Consider the following 19,477-nt stretch of genomic DNA (forward strand, 5'->3'; position numbering starts at 1 on the left):
AGCTCCAATTGGCCTTTGAATGTATTTTATACTTAAAAAGAATTGGCGTGTCCATGTTAGTCAGAGGCAGCTAAAGCCAGAAAATCACTGACTGATGACTCTCAGGGCAATTGATAGTTTTTGTTTGTCCACACAGAAAGAGTAATCTGACTTGTTTGAAGGCTTAGAGCGATCCGCAAGTCGTTTCATATCCCGATACTCATCTATTTTTTTGTGCGAAAGGGAAAAGCATCGAAGGAATTCGAATGATTCGAATCCACGTCTTCTCGATAGCAGAGCATTTGGAGCTCTATGCTTCCATTTATTACATCATAGGAAGCATTTATTGCAAATAAGTATGGCCTTTTATAGTGAAATCACCGACGAGGGTATTTGCTTCAGGGATGACCTTCAGTTCCAGGAGAGTAAAGCAAGATGTGTGATAGTTTGAATACGCATATGTAATATCTCTATATCTTCATATAAGTTAATATATTATTAATATATATTAATAATATATTAACAGGAATTTGATGAAAGAACGTGAGTAGCCCCTCACTATGCTCTAGTTGCCCTTGGGAGGCGGTGATCTTTGGGGGATTTAAATACCCCGAAATTGCCATCTCTTTTAAGTGTCTGAGTTGTGGTGCAGTGGGTTAAAGGCGTACCAGTTATGCCAGTTGCTGTAAGGCTTTTGTGCTGGCTAGGGTTTGAATCTCCTTGTGGGAAAGTGTTCTAAGGTTATAGAACACTTTCTAAGTGTAGAAAGTGTTTTATTTATATATATATATATATATATATATATATATATATATATATATATATATATATATATATATATATATATATGTCGTACCTAGTAGCCAGAACTCACTTCTCAGCCTACTATTCAAGGCCCGATTTGCCTAATAAGCCAAGTTTTCCTGAATTAATATATTTACTATAATTTTTTTCTTATGAAATGATAAAGCAACCCTTTTCTCTATGTATGAGGTCAATTTTTTTTTATTGGAGTTAAAATTAACGTAGATATATGACCGAACCTAACCAACCCTACCTAACCTAACCTAACCTACATTTATAGGTAAGGTTAGGTTAGGTAGCCAAAAAAAGCTAGGTTAGGTTAGGTTAGGTAGGTTAGGTAGACGAAAAAACATTAATTCGTGAAAACTTGGCTTATTAGGCAAATCGGGCCTTGAATAGTAGGCTGAGAAGTGCGTTCTGGCTATTAGGTACGACATATATATATATATATATATATATATATATATATATATATATATATATATATATATATATATATATATATATATATATATATATATATATATTTATTTATTTATTTATTTATTTATGTATAAGGGGCCACGTGAGGGATGTAGACGGGAATTTCCTTAAGTAATTTCGCATTTAAGAATACATCTTCAGAAGAATGTATTTTACAGTTCATTGGGTGTAGATATATAGGCAGGAAAGAGGTGAGGTTCAATGTCTTTTATGAGATAATGGGATATTAATAAGTTATTAGTGAGACAAATGTGTATCATTGATCCTACTCAAATCGCCCTTTGACTGATCGCCCTTTAACTGATCGATCAAAATCAGTTAAGGGGCGGTTTGAGTAGGATCATTATACACATTTATCTCACTAACACCTTATTAATATCCCTTTGTCTCATAAAAGACATTGATCCCCCTTCTCTTTCATGCATATATATAGCCACACCCACTGAACTGTAAAATCCATCCTACTGAAGATGTATTATTATATGCGAAAGCACTTAAGGAAGTGCCTGTCTTAATCGTTCCTTCGTGGTCTGACACTGTCACGTTGTTAATCACATGTTAATTTCTTCATGATTTATACACATACACACACACAAACAGAAACTTATGTACGTGTCGTCTGTTCGATGTGAAGTGGCTTAACGAACATTCTCTCAACTCCTTCCAATCATATTTTTTTCTCTCTTCTTTATCCTTTCATATCCGCAATTTTTCTTTTTTTCCCATATATCTCTGTCCTTCATTCATATTCTTACTTTCTCCATTTACCTTCTGCTTCCCCCTCTTCCGTTCAGTCAATCTTTCAGAGGAAATCTAATATGTTCAGCCAGAAGATCATATAAGGGAACGAGAGAACAAGAGAAAGAACAAGACGAAGCAAATCTAGTGATAATTGCGTCCGTGTCGGGTAACCTGGCTGCAGTCCTAATTTCCCAAGAGAACGCACTTTCTTCTATTTGAGAAATTAGTATCCAGATTTCGCTGAAACGCTCATTCAGGCATTTATTTCATTTTTTCCGTCTTTGTAAAAAGGAGATTAATGCATTTTTCTCCATTGTTTTCAGTGAAAAATATCAGGTATTGTTTAATATAATTAGTAAGAACATTGGTATTGTTCGCTTTGTTATAATATTAATGAAAGCTAATTATAACAACATTGAAATATATAATAAAAATATTGTATTATATATATATATATATATATATATATATATATATATATATATATATATATATATATATATATATATATATATATATATATATATATATATATATATATATATATATATTTATGTCGTACCTAGTAACCAGAACGCACTTCTTGGCCTACATCAGATAGTGAAGAAACGACGACGTTTCAGTCCGTCTTGGACCATTATTAAGCCGTGACTTGATAATGGTCCTGGACGGACCCAAACGTCGCCGCTACTTTATTTTTGGATGTGTGGTTTGGATATCATACTTTCAGCTCCGTTACTGTGACTCAACGTCTGCAAAGGAGGCATTAACTACTAACATAGAAAGGGAAGGAATAACATGTGAAGGGAAGCATGAAGGAATGTTATGGGAAGGGAGGCATAAACAGAGGACCATAATACGTTGCAAAAAAGAGATGAGAATTCAGAGCAACGTTTAAGAAAGATCTTATGGAGAAAATCAGAAGGAAGATGAGGGTATAGGAAGAGAATGAAAAGATTAATAACGGAGGGGAGGAAGAGAGGCAGGAAGAGCACAGCTGTGAGGTGATCACTACACACCGCCCAGATAACACACTCGTATTGGAAACGGTTTTGTTCCTTGGTTATTTATGCGTTCTAGGCCTGGTGGTCCCGTCTGCCCTCTGATGGCATCTGTCTCGCTAGCCACCTGGGCTACGGGGTTGGCGGTGTGTGTGTGTGTGTGTACTTGTAATTGTACACACACACACACACACACACACACACACACACACACACACACACACATTGTATCATGTAGGTATAAACGGTAGAGCGAATCAGAGCAAAGCAGACGCTTCGCAAGAGAGCGCCAGAACTGAACCTACTACAAGACCCATTTCACTAATTGCATGAGTTTATACTCTGTATCTCCATTATCTTGGATCAAATTTGGTTAGTATTTCAGATATGATTGACTTCTATTATTAATAGAATAGACATCCTAGTACCTGCGACAAATGTCTAACCTTCAGAAATATTTTCACTTCTGAGTGTATTTAAGATAAACGTACAGTGAATATATGATGATCAAATACAACATTCACCGCATGACCAGTGGTCGATGACATAATTAACATTTCGCCTGAGTGTTTGAAGGCAATGGAGGTATGCGAACTTTTTTCCATTGTCTGCATTATATCCCTGCGTGTGTGCTATCTAGTACTGGATTACCAACACCTGACCCGTTATATATATTCTGCGCAGGATTAACTCAGATAATTCAGATATTAATGTTATATATAAACGTTACTTCTCCTTTATTGGAAAAACATGTATATATAAGAACATTGCAATGTTCTTATGTTGTTCATATAAGCAATGACATAACATTGTTTCTCTCATGAAATTGGACTCTCTCTCTCTCTCTCTCTCTCTCTCTCTCTCTCTCTCTCTCTCTCTCTCTCTCTCTCTCTCTCTCTCTCTCTCTCTCTCTCTCTCTCTCTCTTCTCTCTCTCTCTCTCTCTCTCTCTCTCTCTCTCTCTCTCTCTCTCTCTCTCTCTCTCTCTCTTGTATGTAGCCTTGTATGTATGAAACGTATGCCTAATTACGAGAGAACATTTTAAAATTATTTATTCCTCTGTAACAATTCACTTGCATTTAATTATATTAACAGCATAAATTTAATTCATCACTTACCAATTGATTCCAAGTTTTACTAACCAAAGGCGAAGCTGTGAGGTGTCGGCCACAGCACACAGGCGGCGCTGCTGTCGTTCACAGCCTTAATATATGATAATTTTTGGCGCCTTAATGTATAATAAATTCCGAAGATCTTACAGTAGGAGACTCTTACGAGTTTAGTGCTACGTTTCCTAAGAGTGTTACATTGGCTCATTTTGTTCTGTAATATTTTTGACAGTATTGCTATTTGTTAGGATTATGTGGAAATTTAGAAAACAAAATATAATAAATATCTGTTCCCAGTTAACTAAACCAAGCTAAGGCAGTTAGAGTAACAATCGTTAGCGGTAACGACCGTCTGGCCTTACAATATCAAATGAAAGGGAACCAAAGTGAGGGAATAGTGGGGTGAGGGAGGATGTATTCACCTAGTTGTGGTTGCGGGGGTTGAGCTTTGCTCTTTCGGCCCGCCTCTCAACTGTCAATCAAGTGTTACTAACTACTAACTAATGTGGCTCATCTGGGTATTAAGTTTCCACCTGTGTCCCCTTGTTTGTGTTCCACCCGTGCTGAAGACTTTGTCTTTGTCCACCCTGTCAATTCCCCTGAGAATTTTGTAGGTGGTTATCATGTCTCCCCTTACTCTTCTGTTTTCCAGGGATGTGAGGTTCAGCTCCTTTAACCTTTCCTCGTAGCTCATTCCTCTTCCTGTGTGTGCGTGTGTGTGTGTGTGTGTGCGCGTTACAATTACAATTATTACTTAACCTATATCGTTGATAGGTTAAGTAATAATTGTAAATATGAAGCAATAAGATGCTTATCGTAACATATTAAGAAGGTTAGTTGAGGTCGGTGTTTTCTTTGAAGCTTTTCAAGGTAAACTAAAATTTTCACAATCAATTAGTATGTCACATATGCACTTATTAAATAAGCCAATATTGACTGAAAGCAAGTGCGAGAACGGGTTGCATTACTCACCCCTGGGGCACACATTACTCACCCTTGAGGCACACATTACTCACCCCTGAGGCACACAGTACTCACCCCTAACGCATTTATTACTCACCCCTAACGCACTCATTACTCACCCCTGTGGCACACATTACTCACCCCCTGACGCACACATTACTCACCCCTGAGGCACACATTACCCATCATGGTCTAATTAGTAATGCATGGATCTCGAGTGACTCGGGGCATGAGATTATTTGCATCGCATGACTCCAGAAGAGTTTTTCTCTGTGAGGTAAAAGACATCTCAGAGAAACGTCTTCCTTGTAGGAGCTGTAAATAAACGTACTGAGTTTGAAGATGAAGAGGTTGAAGCTCACTCACTCTCCAATTGAAATTGTAAACTCGATCATAAAGCCGAGAGAACAGTCATTACATTGAACTACTAGTGGATGATTCTATAGACGAAGTTTAGGTGCTGACATTCGATACTGTACATTCATTTGAGTTAATCTAGGACGAACGGACTAATTCTCGTGGACGAAAGGCGAGGATGAAGAGAAAGCGCTCGACCCTACAAGCACATTTAGGTGCGTACACACACACCAAGAATAATATATTTTACCTGTGATAACACACATCACAACACACCACTCTGTTCCCACACCCACGAATCCAAGAGATAAAGAGCGAGAATTGGCGAGAGTTAATGAAGAAGTTGAACCCAAGTCCCGCACTAGATGAAACTTTCTCTAAACGATGCGGACAACGTTGTAAGATAAGAAGGAGAAAGAAGATATTACCAGACGCGCTAGTAATGGAAACCTTCATCTGCGCGAGAGATAATGTATAAGGCATTCATTGCATAACTTTGCGCATTCAGGTTTAATCCGTGTTTTAGTGAGTTTCGGCGACCGTCTCAGAAGTTAGAGTGACGGCAGCCAGGCTGTAAAAGTTGAATAAGGATGACGTTCAGATGTAAAGTTTTGCTATTAGATACAGATGTGATGTGTGTACTCACCTATTTGTACTCACCTATTTGTGCTTGCGGGGTTGAGCTTAGGCTCTTTGGTCCCGCCTCTCAACTGTCAATCAACTGGTGTACAGGTTCCAGAGCCTACTGGGCTCTATCATATCTACATTTGAAACTGTGTATGGAGTCAGCCTCCACCACATCACTGCCTAATGCATTCCATCCGTTAACTACTCTGACACTGAAAAAGTTCCTTCTAACGTCCCTGTGGCTCATGTGGGTACTCAGTTTTCACCTGTCTGCCTCTGTTCGCGTACCACCCGTGTTAAACAGTTTATCTTTATCTACCCTGTCAATTCCTCTGAGTATTTTGTAGGTAATGATCATGTCTCCCTTTACTCTTCTGTCTTCTGGTGTCGTGTGGTGCATTTCTCGCAGTCTTTCTTCGAAATTCATGCCTCTTAGTTCTGGGACTAGCCTATCTTGAGGTTATCTGGAGATAATGTCGGGGCTTTAGTGTCCCCGCAGCCCGGTCCTCGACCAGGCCTCCACCCCCAGGAAGCAGCCCGTGACAGCTGACTAACACCCAGGTACCTATTTTACTGCTAGGTAACAGGGGCATAGGGTGAAAGAAACTCTACCCATTGTTTCTCGCCGGCGTCCGGGATCGATCCCGGGATCACAGGATCATAAGTACAGTGTGCTGTCCGCTCGGCCGACCGGCTCCCTAGTGGCATATGCCTAGTGGCATAACTCTGAACTTTTTCCAGCTTCGCCTTGTGCTTGACAAAGTACGGGCTCCATACTGGGGGGCATACTCCAGGATTGGTCTTACATATGTGGTGTACAAGGTTCTGAATGATTCCTTACATAGGTTCCTGAAGGCAGTTTTGATGCTAGCCAGCCTCGCCTACGCCGCAGATGTTATTCTTTTGATGTGGGCTTCAGGAGACAGGGTTGGTGTGATGTCAACTGCTAGATCATTCTCTCTGTCCGTTTCATGAAGTACTTCATCTCATATTCGGTATCCTGTGTCTGGCCTCCTGTTTCCACCGCCTAGTTTCATTACCTTGCATTTACTCGGGTTGAACTTTAGTAGCCATTTGTCAGCCCAATCATTCAGTACGTCTAGGTCATCTTGTAACCTACTATCTTCCTCTGTTTTAATCATCCTCATAATTTTTGCACCATCAGCAAACAGTGAGATGAACGATTCTATACCCTCTGGGAGATCATTTACATATATCAGAAACAGTATTGGTCCAAGGACTGAACCCTGTGGGACTCCACTGGTGACGTCTCGCCAATCTGAGATTTCACCCCTCACAGTGACTCGTTGTCTCCATTGGATAAGGTACTCCCTTATCCAATAGAGTACCTTCCCTTTCACTCCTGCCTGCAACTCCAGCTTTTTCGCTAGCTTCTTGTGTAGTACAGCGTCAAATACTTTCTGGAAATCCCAAAATATGCAGTCTGCCCACCCCTCTCTTTCTTGCCTGATTTTTATTGCATGGTCTTAGAATTCAATTAATCCTATGAGGCAGGTCTTGCCATCCCTGAACCCATGTTGATGCGTTGTTGTGTGAGTGTGTATGTGTGTGTGTGTGTGTATGTGTATACTCACCTATTTGTACTCACCTATTTGTGCTTGCGGGGGATGAGCTCTGGCTCTTTGGTCCCCTCTCTCAACTGTTAATCAACTCGATTAATCAACTGTGTGTGTGTGTGTGTGTGTGTGTGTGTGTGTGTGTGTGTGTGTGTATGTGTGTGTGTGTGTGTGTGTGTGTGTGTGTGTGTGTGTGTGTGTGTGTGTGTGTGTGTGTGTGTGTGTGTGTGTGTGTGTGTGTGTGAGTGTGTGTGTGTGTATGTGTTTTTCACAAGTTACACACACACACACACAGTGTAAAATCACAATCACAAAGAATCATTGTGATTTGAGTCTAGCTCAGAGCTCTCAGATGTTGTCATCAGTTCTTTGAGAACTGGAGCCGGTACACCACCCAAGCTCTGGCTTAACATGACATGAGGATACGAGCATCGACACTAACACAAGAGACAAACTACACAATACCAATAGTAGTGTAACCAGTAATAAATATAATATAGGACACAATAAAGCAGAATATCTGCGCTGACGGGTTGAGATATGAGTATTTACGAACGTAACAAGCACTCATGCACTTATAAATCACATGAAACTGATGTGTCAGTGGGAAAATCAGTTGAAGCCATAAGGAGGATTCGAACGTATGCGTTAGTTCGCTATGCGTTACCCCTCTATGCGTACCCAGCGCATAGGGTCGATTCCCTCTCATGGCTCTAACTGATTTTCCCAAGTATTCATGCAGTATCTATTACAAACAGGGTTCACAACAAGCACTACAAACAACATCTCTCGAATGGCACTATGAACAATATAATCTTGAATCTTAAGGATGCCAAACTCATCATAAAAGTAAAAATAAACATGAAAACTCAATAGAATCTTCACCCTCCTTCAATAGACATTAAAATCTTCACTCTCCTTCAATAGACATTAAAATCTTCACCCTCCTTCATTAGACAGTAAAAACTACACCCTCCTTCAATACACATTAAAATCTACACCTCTCCTTCAATAGACATTTACTCCCTCTCCATTAGTAGGCATCAACACTATGCTGTCAAATCGGCACGTCCATCGCATGCTGAAGTCAACACTCTCACCGCCAGTTTAAGAAGATAGGTGCATTACCTGCCAACGTCGGCATGCGAGCTGCTTCACATCGTTCTCGCATCTCTGGAAGTCATCAGCATCCTAATTATATCTGTCCCTAGAAGGAGGAACAATGACAAGAGAAACCCGCGTCTGAGAACAATGACAAGAGAAAACAAAATATTTCAAATTCCTCGTCATATGTGATGTCATTTATAATGAGGATCTTAAATCATTTTCTTCGTATGATAATATTCTTTGAAGATATAAAAATACCAAATAATATTATGCATGAACGTATTTGTGTTATACACGTTATTTTTAATTAAATCCCGTAAGCCGATGTTATGTGGTATCGAAGGTTCATCATCCTTGAGCAAGGACTTTACTAAATACTCAAAAACCTCTTCTTTATGATGTTTGTTTACATTATCTTCCATTCAACATTTTTTGTGGTCTCAGCTCTCTACTCCACTTTTATTTTCGTTATTTTGAGACTTTTCCTATCTTTTCATCTTGCCTATTTCACTTCTTCTGAGTGTTCATCGGTTATCTTCTCTATTCTTCTTTACAGCGGTTCACATTTCTTCTTCAAATTTATTTTTTACTTTCTTCTTTTATCATTTACTTCTCTTTAGTTACTTTTCATTTTTTTCTTCTCTCATTTTATCTGTCTACCACTTTTTCTGCTTCATCGTCCTCAACCGCCCTGGTTTCATCTTCTCTCCGGCCTCCATTTGTTAATTTTCTCCTTTCGTTATGCCCGTAGTTGTTTTTCTTATCTGTTTTCTTTACATCAGTCGTTATCGAAGTGGTCTCCCCCTCACACTTCAAAAAATACATCCCTGCATTTCAAGAGGAATATAATCAGATAATTGACTGAGGCTCTGCAGTCTGTACTGTAAACTAACTCATTCGTGATACTGGCGAAGTGAGCAACTTTTCCCAGGAACCGTAATTTGTCTGGCGTGTGAAATTGTGAACTGTAGATGGTAATTCTAGATGTTAATTTACTCTAGAAGTGCAGATTTTACCTCTAAATATTGCTGTATGTAATTAATTCTGGATGTTATTTACGTGTGAAGTTCACATTTTTAATGTAGCTATTGCTCTCTTAATTAGTTCTCGATGTTAATTTCATGATTTATTTTGACAATAAATTTATATTAGATATTCGGTTTAAATGAATATTCAGAATTCATAGTATAATTAATTAAGACGATGTGAATAACTACTGAATATTATTTTATCTTCAAGTTTTATGCATGTTAACAAGTTAACTATGCGTGTGTAGCAAAGGTTATTGCTGGAGGGTTATCTTAGTGTTTATACTTTTTTGTACTTTATATGTTGTGAGCATATTATATGTTATTCTATTAAGTGTTTTTGCCTCACTAAAATACATGGGTCAGAGACTAACTAGAAACAATACTTTAATGTAATTAGATTAGAATATAACACAAGGATGAAGAAAATTGCAAAAGACGAATTGGCTCATTCAAGACAGCTCTTATTTATAGCCAAGCACGATTATTCATAAATATGTACATATCTTAATGTACATCACGTAGTTACTTGATAAACATAGTTACATTTTTTCTAAACGTTATGAATGAATATTTCTGCATTATTAGTCAATGCAATTTTTTTTTATATTGATACACGGTTTTTATAATTGTAGTAACCTGCTTCCTATTAGTTTCACTGTTTGCTGTTGTCTCACGCTTATACCTAGGTGAGGTTTTAATTTCCACTAAACATAATAAAACACAGCCCCAAAAATTAAAAAAAAAATCAGCAAATGAGCATTTCGTCAGCGTGGGTAAGGCCGCTCGCCGCGTTGAGAAAGACATTACACCATATTCGCTTGACGTTCAAGATAATAAAAGCTCTTACTTGACCAATTATTATCTTAAACCTGTCGTTTAGTCCAGCATGCCTTCCATACCCCGGGAATCCAAGAAACGCAAAAAGTGCTTTAGAAAGTTTTAGCTCCTAGTATAACTAGCAGGTGCCGTGTTCTCCCTGCACATAAAAGAACATGTTGTTCATGTTACTGAACAAACCACGTTTTCGGCATCAACTGGGAAGAACGCATTGTTCATCCTACCTCACAAAACACGCCTACCGCATGCTTTTGCGCCCTGTGAGTAATCTCATATCAAATTCCTTTTATAGTCCGGTCATTACACAGAGGAACTCACCAGAATAATCTCAGGCAGCGCCCAGGATACACAGCGCCACCGTCTCCTAGCAAATGGGGCTGGCACCCGCTACTGTTCTGTTGTCTACTTTGTCCTCGTGCATTCTGCTTCACCCCACTAATGAGTTTATTAGCATCTCGTCAAAATACTCTTTTTTATATGGAAAGGTAATCTCAGGAGAAAGCACTTAGCCAGTATGACTATATGGCATTTGAAAAGGATATGAGGACAAGGAGCATGGATATGAGGACAAGGAGCATGGATATGAGGACAAGGAGCATGGATATGAGGACAAGGAGCATGGATATGAGTACAAGGAACATGGATATGAGTACAAAGAACATGGCTATGAGGACAAGGAGCATGGACATAGGGTCAGGGAGCATGGATATGACGACAAGGAGCATGGATATAAGGATAAGGAGCATGGATATTGCGACAAGGAGCATGGATATTGCGAGAAGGAGCATGGCTATGAGGACAAGGAAACAAAGAGCATGGATATGTGGACAAGGAGCATGGGTATGAGAACAAGGAACATAGATAAGAGGACAAGGAGCATGGATGTGAGTACAAGGAGCATGGCTATGAGGACAAGGAGCATGGATACAAGGTCGGAGAGCATGAATATGACGACAAGGAGCATAGATATGAGGACAAGGAGCATGGATATTGCGACAAAGAGCATGGCTATGAGGACAAGGAGCATGGATATGAGGTCAGGGAACATGGATATGAAGAAATGAAGCATGGGTATTATGACAATGAGCATAGATTTTGCGACAAGGAGCATTGCTATGAGGATAAGGAGCATGGATATGAAAACAAGGAGCATGGTTATGTGGACAAGGAGCATGGGTATGAGAACAAGGAGCATGGATATGAAAACTAGGAGCATGGTTATCTGGATAAGGAGCATGGGATTATGTGGATTAGGGAGCCGGTCGGCCGAGCGGACAGCAGGCTGGACTTGTGATCCTGTGGTCCTGGGTTCGATCCCAGGCGCCGGCGAGAAACAATGGGCAGAGTTTCTTTCACTCTATGCCCCTGTTACCTAGCAGTAAAATAGGTACCTGGGTGTTAGTCAGCTGTCACGGGCTGTTTCCTGGGGGTGGAGGCCTGGTCGAGGACCGGGCCGCGGGGACACTAAAAAACCCCGAAATCATCTCAAGATAACCTCAAGATGGGTATGAGAACAAGGAGCATGGATAAGAGGATAAGAAGCATGGATGTGAATACAAGGAGCATGTCTATGAGGACAAGGTGCATGGATATGAGTACAAGGAGCATGGCTATGAGGACAAGGAGCATGGATATAAGCTCGGAGACCATGGATATGACGACAAGGAGCATGGATATGAGGACAAGGAGCATGGATATTGCGACAAGGAGCATGGCTATGAGGACAAGGAGCATGGATATGAGGACAAGGAGCATGGATATTGCGACAAGGAGCATGGCTATGAGGACAAGGTGCATGGATATGAGGACACGGAGCATGGATATGAGGATTAAGTTTTGAAAGGGTAGAAAATCATTCGGACCATCAGGGATAGAAGGCCGTCCCTGCAAGAAGCTAGTCCGTCTCTTATGCATCCATTCCGAGCAGTAATGTTCTAAAGTATGTGGTGTCACCGTGAACCTTACAGCTATCATAACACAAACGCTTTATCAAAAAACTTGTTAAATTACTTAAAATTTAAAACAAAATAATAAAACTGTTAACTATCTAATTAGCAAAATGTTTTATTAACGCCAAACACCGGTTTCTTCTATATGTTTGTTATCGTAGTGTGGTGTCACTAATCAACCCTTAGAGTATAATGTTTGTCACATGCGCCATAAATATAATAATAAAGCTACATTTTGCGTATCGTAACGGTAAACATTCATGTTTGTTTATGACAGAGAGCGAGGCGTAATGTTGAGGGAACTGCAACATTTTGTTAAGCGCACAAGTCCCACGTTATGAATAGTGTTTTTATCTTGTTCATGTAAGTATTTTAACGAAGAACGAAAGAGAACAGCTCATTATGACGACACCGATCCAGGGGTATATATATATTTGTTTATATATTCCAGATATACAGACAGCTGATGAAGTAGTCGGTGAGTATTAGACCACTGAAGGTCTAGCCAAGCCTAATGGTTTTGTTTGACACTTATCTAATGGGAAGATTTAGCTGAGATGATGGACATTAGGTACATATAATAGGGCTTATCCTATAAGCTTTTCAGGGTTAAGCTACAGCTCTCTAATCCCATTATTCAGGTTATTAGGAGGTTAGTAAGGTGACTACCGACTAGTGGATGGAGGATGTTAGGTGACAGGAACGTGCTGGGAGAGGGATATGAGTAGTGGGAAGGAGGAAGGGTAAAGCCAGTGCTGGAAGGGTGGGAAGCGCCCCGGTACATTCGTGTACTACGGGTGTCACTGGACTTGTCGAGATGGGGGACACTGGTAACCCATTCCTCTCCTGGTCACCCTCCATACCCACAACTTCCCCTCCACACCATCTAGTTCACAACCACACTATCAACTCGCTCACCACACCATAGCTCCCGCCTCACACCCTCTAGTTCACAGCCACACTATCAACTCATTATATACCTGACAAGCCCATTTTATCCACCTTCCCTGCCTCACGGTATCCCTCTTCTGCCTTGCCTCACTGAATTCATTACCTGCCTCGCCTATTCTATCCACCTCCTGCCTCGCCTAACCATACCCACTACCTGGCAGATCGCCAGCACCTACACAGGGACCCAACACCCGCTTCATCTTGTACTCTAGGCGCTGGAAACACACAAAACCCGTGACCCAATATCCGGCTTCTCTTTCTCGCTGCCGGAACCTGTATTTCAGTTTCCATTGACCGTGAAGGATACATGGAGGCATAAATCTGCTTCTGAATGGTAATTTTAGCTGAAAATAGAATGAAAACTAACCTTAAGATTTGTGGCCAATTAGCTAGGGACATGTAAACTTTTACTCTGGATATCGTAAATTTACTCTCTCTCTCTCTCTCTCTCTCTCTCTCTCTCTCTCTCTCTCTCTCTCTCTCTCTCTCTCTCTCTCTCTCTCTCTCTCTCTCTCTATCTCTCTCTCTCTCTCTCTCTCTCTCTCTCTCTCTCTCTCTCTCTCTCTCTCTCTCTCTCTCTCTCTCTCTCTCTCTCTCTCTCTCTCTCTCTCTCTCTCTCTCTCTCTTTCTCTCTCTCTCTCTCTCTCTCTCTCTCTCTCTCTCTCTCTCTCTCTCTCTCTCTCTCTCTCTCTCTCTCTCTCTCTCTCTCTCTTTCTCTCTCTCTCTCTGTCTCTCTCTCTCTCTGTCTCTCTCTCTCTCTCTCTCTCTCTCTCTCTCTCTCTCTCTCTCTCTCTCTCTCTCTCTCTCTCTCTCTCTCTCTCTCTCTCTCTCTCTTTCTCTCTCTCTCTCTCTCTCTCTCTCTCTCTCTCTCTCTCTCTCTCTCTCTCTCTCTCTCTCTCTCTCTCTCACTCTCTCTCTCTTTCTCTCTCTCTCTCTCTCTCTCTCTCTCTCTTTTCCTCTGAGCTCATTCAACTTTTTCGTTCTGTGGTTCAAAAACTGCACATTGGTTGAAGCATGGCATTCTAAATGAGGTAACGCAGAAACACTTTGTAAACGTATAGAGAGCCAGCTGAACAATCAGAACCGTCGACCAGCCGAGTTGGGTAGGTAATTGCCATCTACAATGTTGAATAACAGTGTGAGAGGAGAGGGTCTAGTGTCACTCTTGACTCAAATTTCTAACACAACACTAAAGAAGAAATGGAGGAGACATGATCACGACATGTGATTTACACAGTTTGGGGAAATAATTATACGGTCTAAAGTCATTGCATGACGTGACTGACAACACAAAAGGCGAGGCCTCAGAGCTGAAGCTCGACTCTATAAATGAAACATTTTGAGGACATAAACTACCTCACACGCCCAAACATAATTAAGTTTAAATGACAACAAAAAATACAACACTCGTTATACTCTGAAGGTTAACTAACCATTCATCACATCTCACAAGCCCATTCTCACTCCCCAATTGCATGCAAAACAGGAGAGTGGAGGCCAGCGCGTCGCTCAATTAAAGAGGCCAGTGGGCTCTCTCCTTGCCTTGTAGCCTCCGTAATCTAGCCCCATCGTTCTAGCCATTTTGCCATTGGAAATTTAACCTGTTGATATAGCTATCAAGTACACACAAAACCCAAGTCCTTGTAATCTCTGCGCTCTCTCTCTGATATCGGGAAAAAAATTCTCCACTGCAAGCGACTTCCATTCTTGTCCCAAAACAATGTGAAAGGTTTGGTTCGAGTTCGTAGAAGTGATGGGAATATTTTAGTAACAATCTGGGAGTGAATTTGGTGTTGTGCAGGGCTTATCAAGACCAGCATGCTGGGGCCGGCAGCTCGCTAGGGGACGAATGTCAGAGTTCAATCGCGTGTGTCTTTGGATTGTATTGTTCACTCTGCCGAGAGGGTTCTACGCGGTGTTCAGTGGTGTGTGTGTGTGGGGGAAGAGAGCTGTATTTCTCTGTCTGTCTTTCTGTCTCTCTCTTTCTCTTTCTCTGTCTGTCTCTCTCTCTCTCTCTCTCTCTCTCTCTCTCTCTCTCTCTCTCTCTCTCTCTCTCTCTCTCTCTCTCTCTCTCTCTCTCTCTCTCTCAATCTCTCTCTTTCTCTCTCTCTCTCTCTCTCTCTCTCTCTCTCTCTCTCTCTCTCTCTCTCTCTCTCTCTCTCTCTCTCTCTCTCTCTCTCTCTCTCAATCTCTCTCTTTCTCTCTCTCTCTCTCTCTCTCTCTCTCTCTCTCTCTCTCTCTCTCTCTCTCTCTCTCTCTCTCTCTCTCTCTCTCTCTCTCTCTCTCTCTCTCTCTCTCTCTCTCAATCTCTCTCTTTCTCTCTCTCTCTCTCTCTCTCTCTCTCTCTCTCTCTCTCTCTCTCTCTCTCTCTCTCTCTCTCTCTCTCTCTCTCTCCCTTCCCGCACTCAACACTCGCCACCGCGAAAACTTCTTTCCGTTTATCTTTTACGTTAATTTCTCTTCATATTTTTAGGCCCGAAAATGTTCAATTTTACTTAGTTTATTTGTTTTTCCAAGTACCCAAAAGTATTACACAACAGAACTATTCACAATGAACTAAAAATATAAATTACGTTATAAGTTAACCTTAGGATATATAAATTGTGTGATCTATAATTGGAATTTACAGCTGTTTATTATTCACATTTATTAGATCATAGAATGGAAGACAACCGCTGTAACTGACTAGAAAAAGAGATTTATGCTTGAGACAGCACTGTCTGATATTCACAAATTAGTCAAAACACTAGTCCAATTTATTGAATAATAAATATTTTGTGTCTAATAATGGTATTTGTAATTTATCATTCCAAATGCATGTCTAGGAGGAGGAGAAACAGGGCTGTGTTAGGCAACACAAGACAGACTAATAAACCTCATTGAAATAATGCAGTCAAGTTTTAATCTCCATGCAGAACAAAATACAAAGGAAATCCCAGGAATTAGATACTTCCCTTATGAGGAAGGAAGGAAGGAAGGAAAGAAACTGTCAGTAGAAAGCGCCAAGCCCTTACAACTATATAGCACTTGGAAGGGGTTAGGATAAGGATTTGGGATGGGACGGGAGGGAAGGAATGGTGCCCAATCACTTGGACAGTCGGGGAGTGAATGGCAACCTGCAAGAATCGAGACCGTCTCTCTACCGTCCAGCCCAAGTGCTGCATGGTCCCTTATGCGGAGATTGAAAATCTAAACTTGTATTCTTTAGTAAGATGAAGAGGAAATGGTGTTATGATTGAAGTGTTCGAATAAATAAAAAAAAGATAAACAAAAGATAAACAAAGAAGATACAAAGTTGACAAGTCATTACAATGGCTTTATTTGTTAGAAAAGTCAAAATAGTTCTTCATGACCTTCAAAGGCATTAAGCAGGCTGAGCCTCTCGACACTGTAGAGCAACGTCACATTACCCTTTAAACGAGAATTTAACTTGGTTATGTAATCGGCTTACAGTGAGCGGCAGACAATTAATAAACTAATAGCTGAGGTGATGTAAAATAAATAGAGACATGTAGTTCACTCAGTAACACAAATTGATTTGTCCACAAAATATATTGTATTTAACTGCAGAAATAATTATTGTTAGCTGGCGATTAACCTTCATTGCATATCACAAATATTCCTTGCAACACGATTTGCACATTCGCTAATCTCAAATAAGAAAAACACAAGAGAGATATAACAAACATGATAACACTTTAATCCGAATTGACCGAATGATTCCCTAAATGGAATTCATTCGATGTCAGGTTCGAGCAAGGGATATAAACCTTTAGGTCAGGTTATTCTACTACATTCACTTATCTGTATCTTCTTAGTTAGCACAGTGATGGCACGAGCTTCAGATCCACCTGGTGTTGTCGGTGATATTTTGCCAAAGAGCGAAAGAGAATTGTTGATCAAAGCGAATAGTAGAAGACGAAGGTAGGCCAGGGAACAGGAATTTTTCTTTTTAAACGGGAACAGTTTGTGACGAGAGTTGAGGAAATGCGAGAGAGAGAGAGAGAGAGAGAGAGAGAGAGAGAGAGAGAGAGAGAGAGAGAGAGAGAGAGAGAGATAGAGAGAGAGAGAGAGACAGAGACAGAGAGAGACAGAGAGAGACAGAGACAGAGAGAGACAGAGAGAGACAGAGAAAGACAGAGAGAGAGAAGTGAAATATACAGGGAGAGAGGTGAGAGGAGAGTAGGAGAGTGGAGGTAAAGCAAGAGGAGGCAGACCGTGTATCTGTAATCCCTCTCTCTCCCCGGACCTCAGTAAACAATTACCTGCATCCGCTGTAATTGGAATATCATTTTTATACTAATAAATTGTTTCCAAACTTGTTTAAAGGAAAGTCCTATGTTGTTTTTGGTTGGAGGCGTAGAAGCCCTGCCAGTAGTGAGTAGATCTTGTAGCCTCGAGTCCCAGCCTGAGTGTTTCAGTCCCAGTTATGGAAGTGTTGCGTCCTGCGGGTTTAGTATAATTGGTGTAGTGTTCTACAATCCTCTTATGACAAGTTATTTTAACCAACAATCCAAATGTGAAACCCAAGTATGAGTGAATGTTGTGGCCAGTAATCCTAGTATGAGTGGGTGTTGTAGAATACAATACCAGTTATATGAGTGTCGGCTATTGTGGCAAAAACGTTGAAAATAGCAGAGTGGATACGACACACTGACAGAAGTTACCAATATATACGACAGAGGTTGCGCCCTGGCTACTGTGGGGTGTGGACGTGAGAAGAGGATTTCCCGCTGCTCCCTGAGGATGAGGATTCCATAGGTGAGGATTTAGCCGTACCGTTGGCTGCTGCGGCACCTCCTGCCCCCCCCCCCCTGGTGGTGCCCGGCGCCCCGCCAGCTGTTGTGGCCCCTCCTCCAGGGGTTGTCTTGCCTTCGGATGACCTTCTTGTCCCAGTTGATGTCCCTGCTGCTCCCGTGGATCTTCCGGGTGCCCTCTGCTTGTCCTCGGCATCTGTGTCTTCGAGTTCTCCTGCTGCTGCACCTGACCCTGCGCCCTTGCCTTGTGTCCCGGCTGTGCTGGGTGATGGGATGGCTTCGGAGCCTCCTGCTGTGTGTGGCCCCGTTCCCCCTGTGGTTAAGGCTGGTGCCGTTCTGCGACGGGCGTTGCTTCGCCCGGCTTGTGCTGCCCATGGTTCTGGGTCCGCCTCTGGCTCTGATGATGTGCGGCCGGAGCCCAAGCTTTCCCGGCGTTCGTTTACTGCCTGGTCTCATGTGAGGGACTTCGATGCCAGTGGGCCTTCGTGCAGTGATGGGGTGGTTATGGGTGCGTAACACTTTGCAACGACGGTGGAGCTGAGGTCCATGTGCCCGCTGCTGCCGATGTTTGTGTATTAGGCTCATCCAATGTTCTTCTGCAAAAGATTCTCCGTTGTGCGGGGTGGTCACCCTCCTGCAGTGGATGGTGACGGTGCTGGTGCGGGACAATGGCCTGGTGCTGGTGATAAAGAAGGATGCTCGCCACATGGGTTCCAACCGGTGCCTGGTTGCCGCGGAGTCCCCTGTGGTATTGCCTTCTGCCAAAACCCTCTCCTGTGACGGTATCTGTTGGGGTCCCGGAGGGTGTGTTGCTGGCGTCAGTGATGCCACCGGGTCACTGGCATAAGATTGCCCTGTTTCCGCTGGCCGAGGATGCGGCGGCCTTCCGTGCTTTGAGGCTTCTCTTCGTGTGGGGGCTTGTGGCGTCAACTCGCCTTGTCTGTGATACCATTTGAGTCCCCTGTTTGCGGGTATTTGTTTCTGAGGTTCCGGATGCTATGCTTTCCCCCGGTGGATGAAGACAAGCCTGTGAAGTGGTTGATCTGGGAGGCGTTCAATGTGCAGTTCCCGAGGGACCAGTTTCCGGGAAAGTACGTGCATTGATGTACTATCTATACGCTTGTTGTGTGGTGTTAAGTACCTCTCTGGCTGCTTGCTTGACCCTGCCTGTTTTTGTTCTTATTGTTATGTATTGCTGTTTGTTGT

General features: G+C 41.7%; 1 protein-coding gene across 1 annotated transcript; it reads left to right on the forward strand.

Moving 5' to 3' along the window:
- The first annotated feature begins 337 nt into the window (after nucleotides 1-337).
- On the forward strand, nucleotides 338-12,447 carry LOC138369189 (leucine zipper protein 4-like). The gene is made up of 3 exons (XM_069332128.1): nucleotides 338-404; nucleotides 11,152-11,498; nucleotides 12,175-12,447. Exons 1-3 carry the CDS (start codon nucleotides 338-340, stop codon nucleotides 12,445-12,447), a joined length of 687 nt encoding a protein of 228 aa, XP_069188229.1.
- The last annotated feature ends 7,030 nt before the right edge of the window (nucleotides 12,448-19,477 follow it).

This window comes from Procambarus clarkii, chromosome 27 (assembly GCF_040958095.1).
Source record: "Procambarus clarkii isolate CNS0578487 chromosome 27, FALCON_Pclarkii_2.0, whole genome shotgun sequence".
Taxonomy (NCBI): Eukaryota; Metazoa; Arthropoda; class Malacostraca; order Decapoda; family Cambaridae; genus Procambarus; species Procambarus clarkii.

Coding starts and splice junctions, on each gene's coding strand:
- LOC138369189 (XM_069332128.1), top strand. CDS start 338: ATGGCCTTTTATAGTGAAATCACCGACGAGGGTATTTGCTTCAGGGAT. Junction 405..11,151: donor TGACCTTCAGTTCCAGGAGA/GTAAAGCAAGAT, acceptor GCATTTGAAAAG/GATATGAGGACAAGGAGCAT. Junction 11,499..12,174: donor AGAGGACAAGGAGCATGGAT/GTGAGTACAAGG, acceptor TGTGAATACAAG/GAGCATGTCTATGAGGACAA.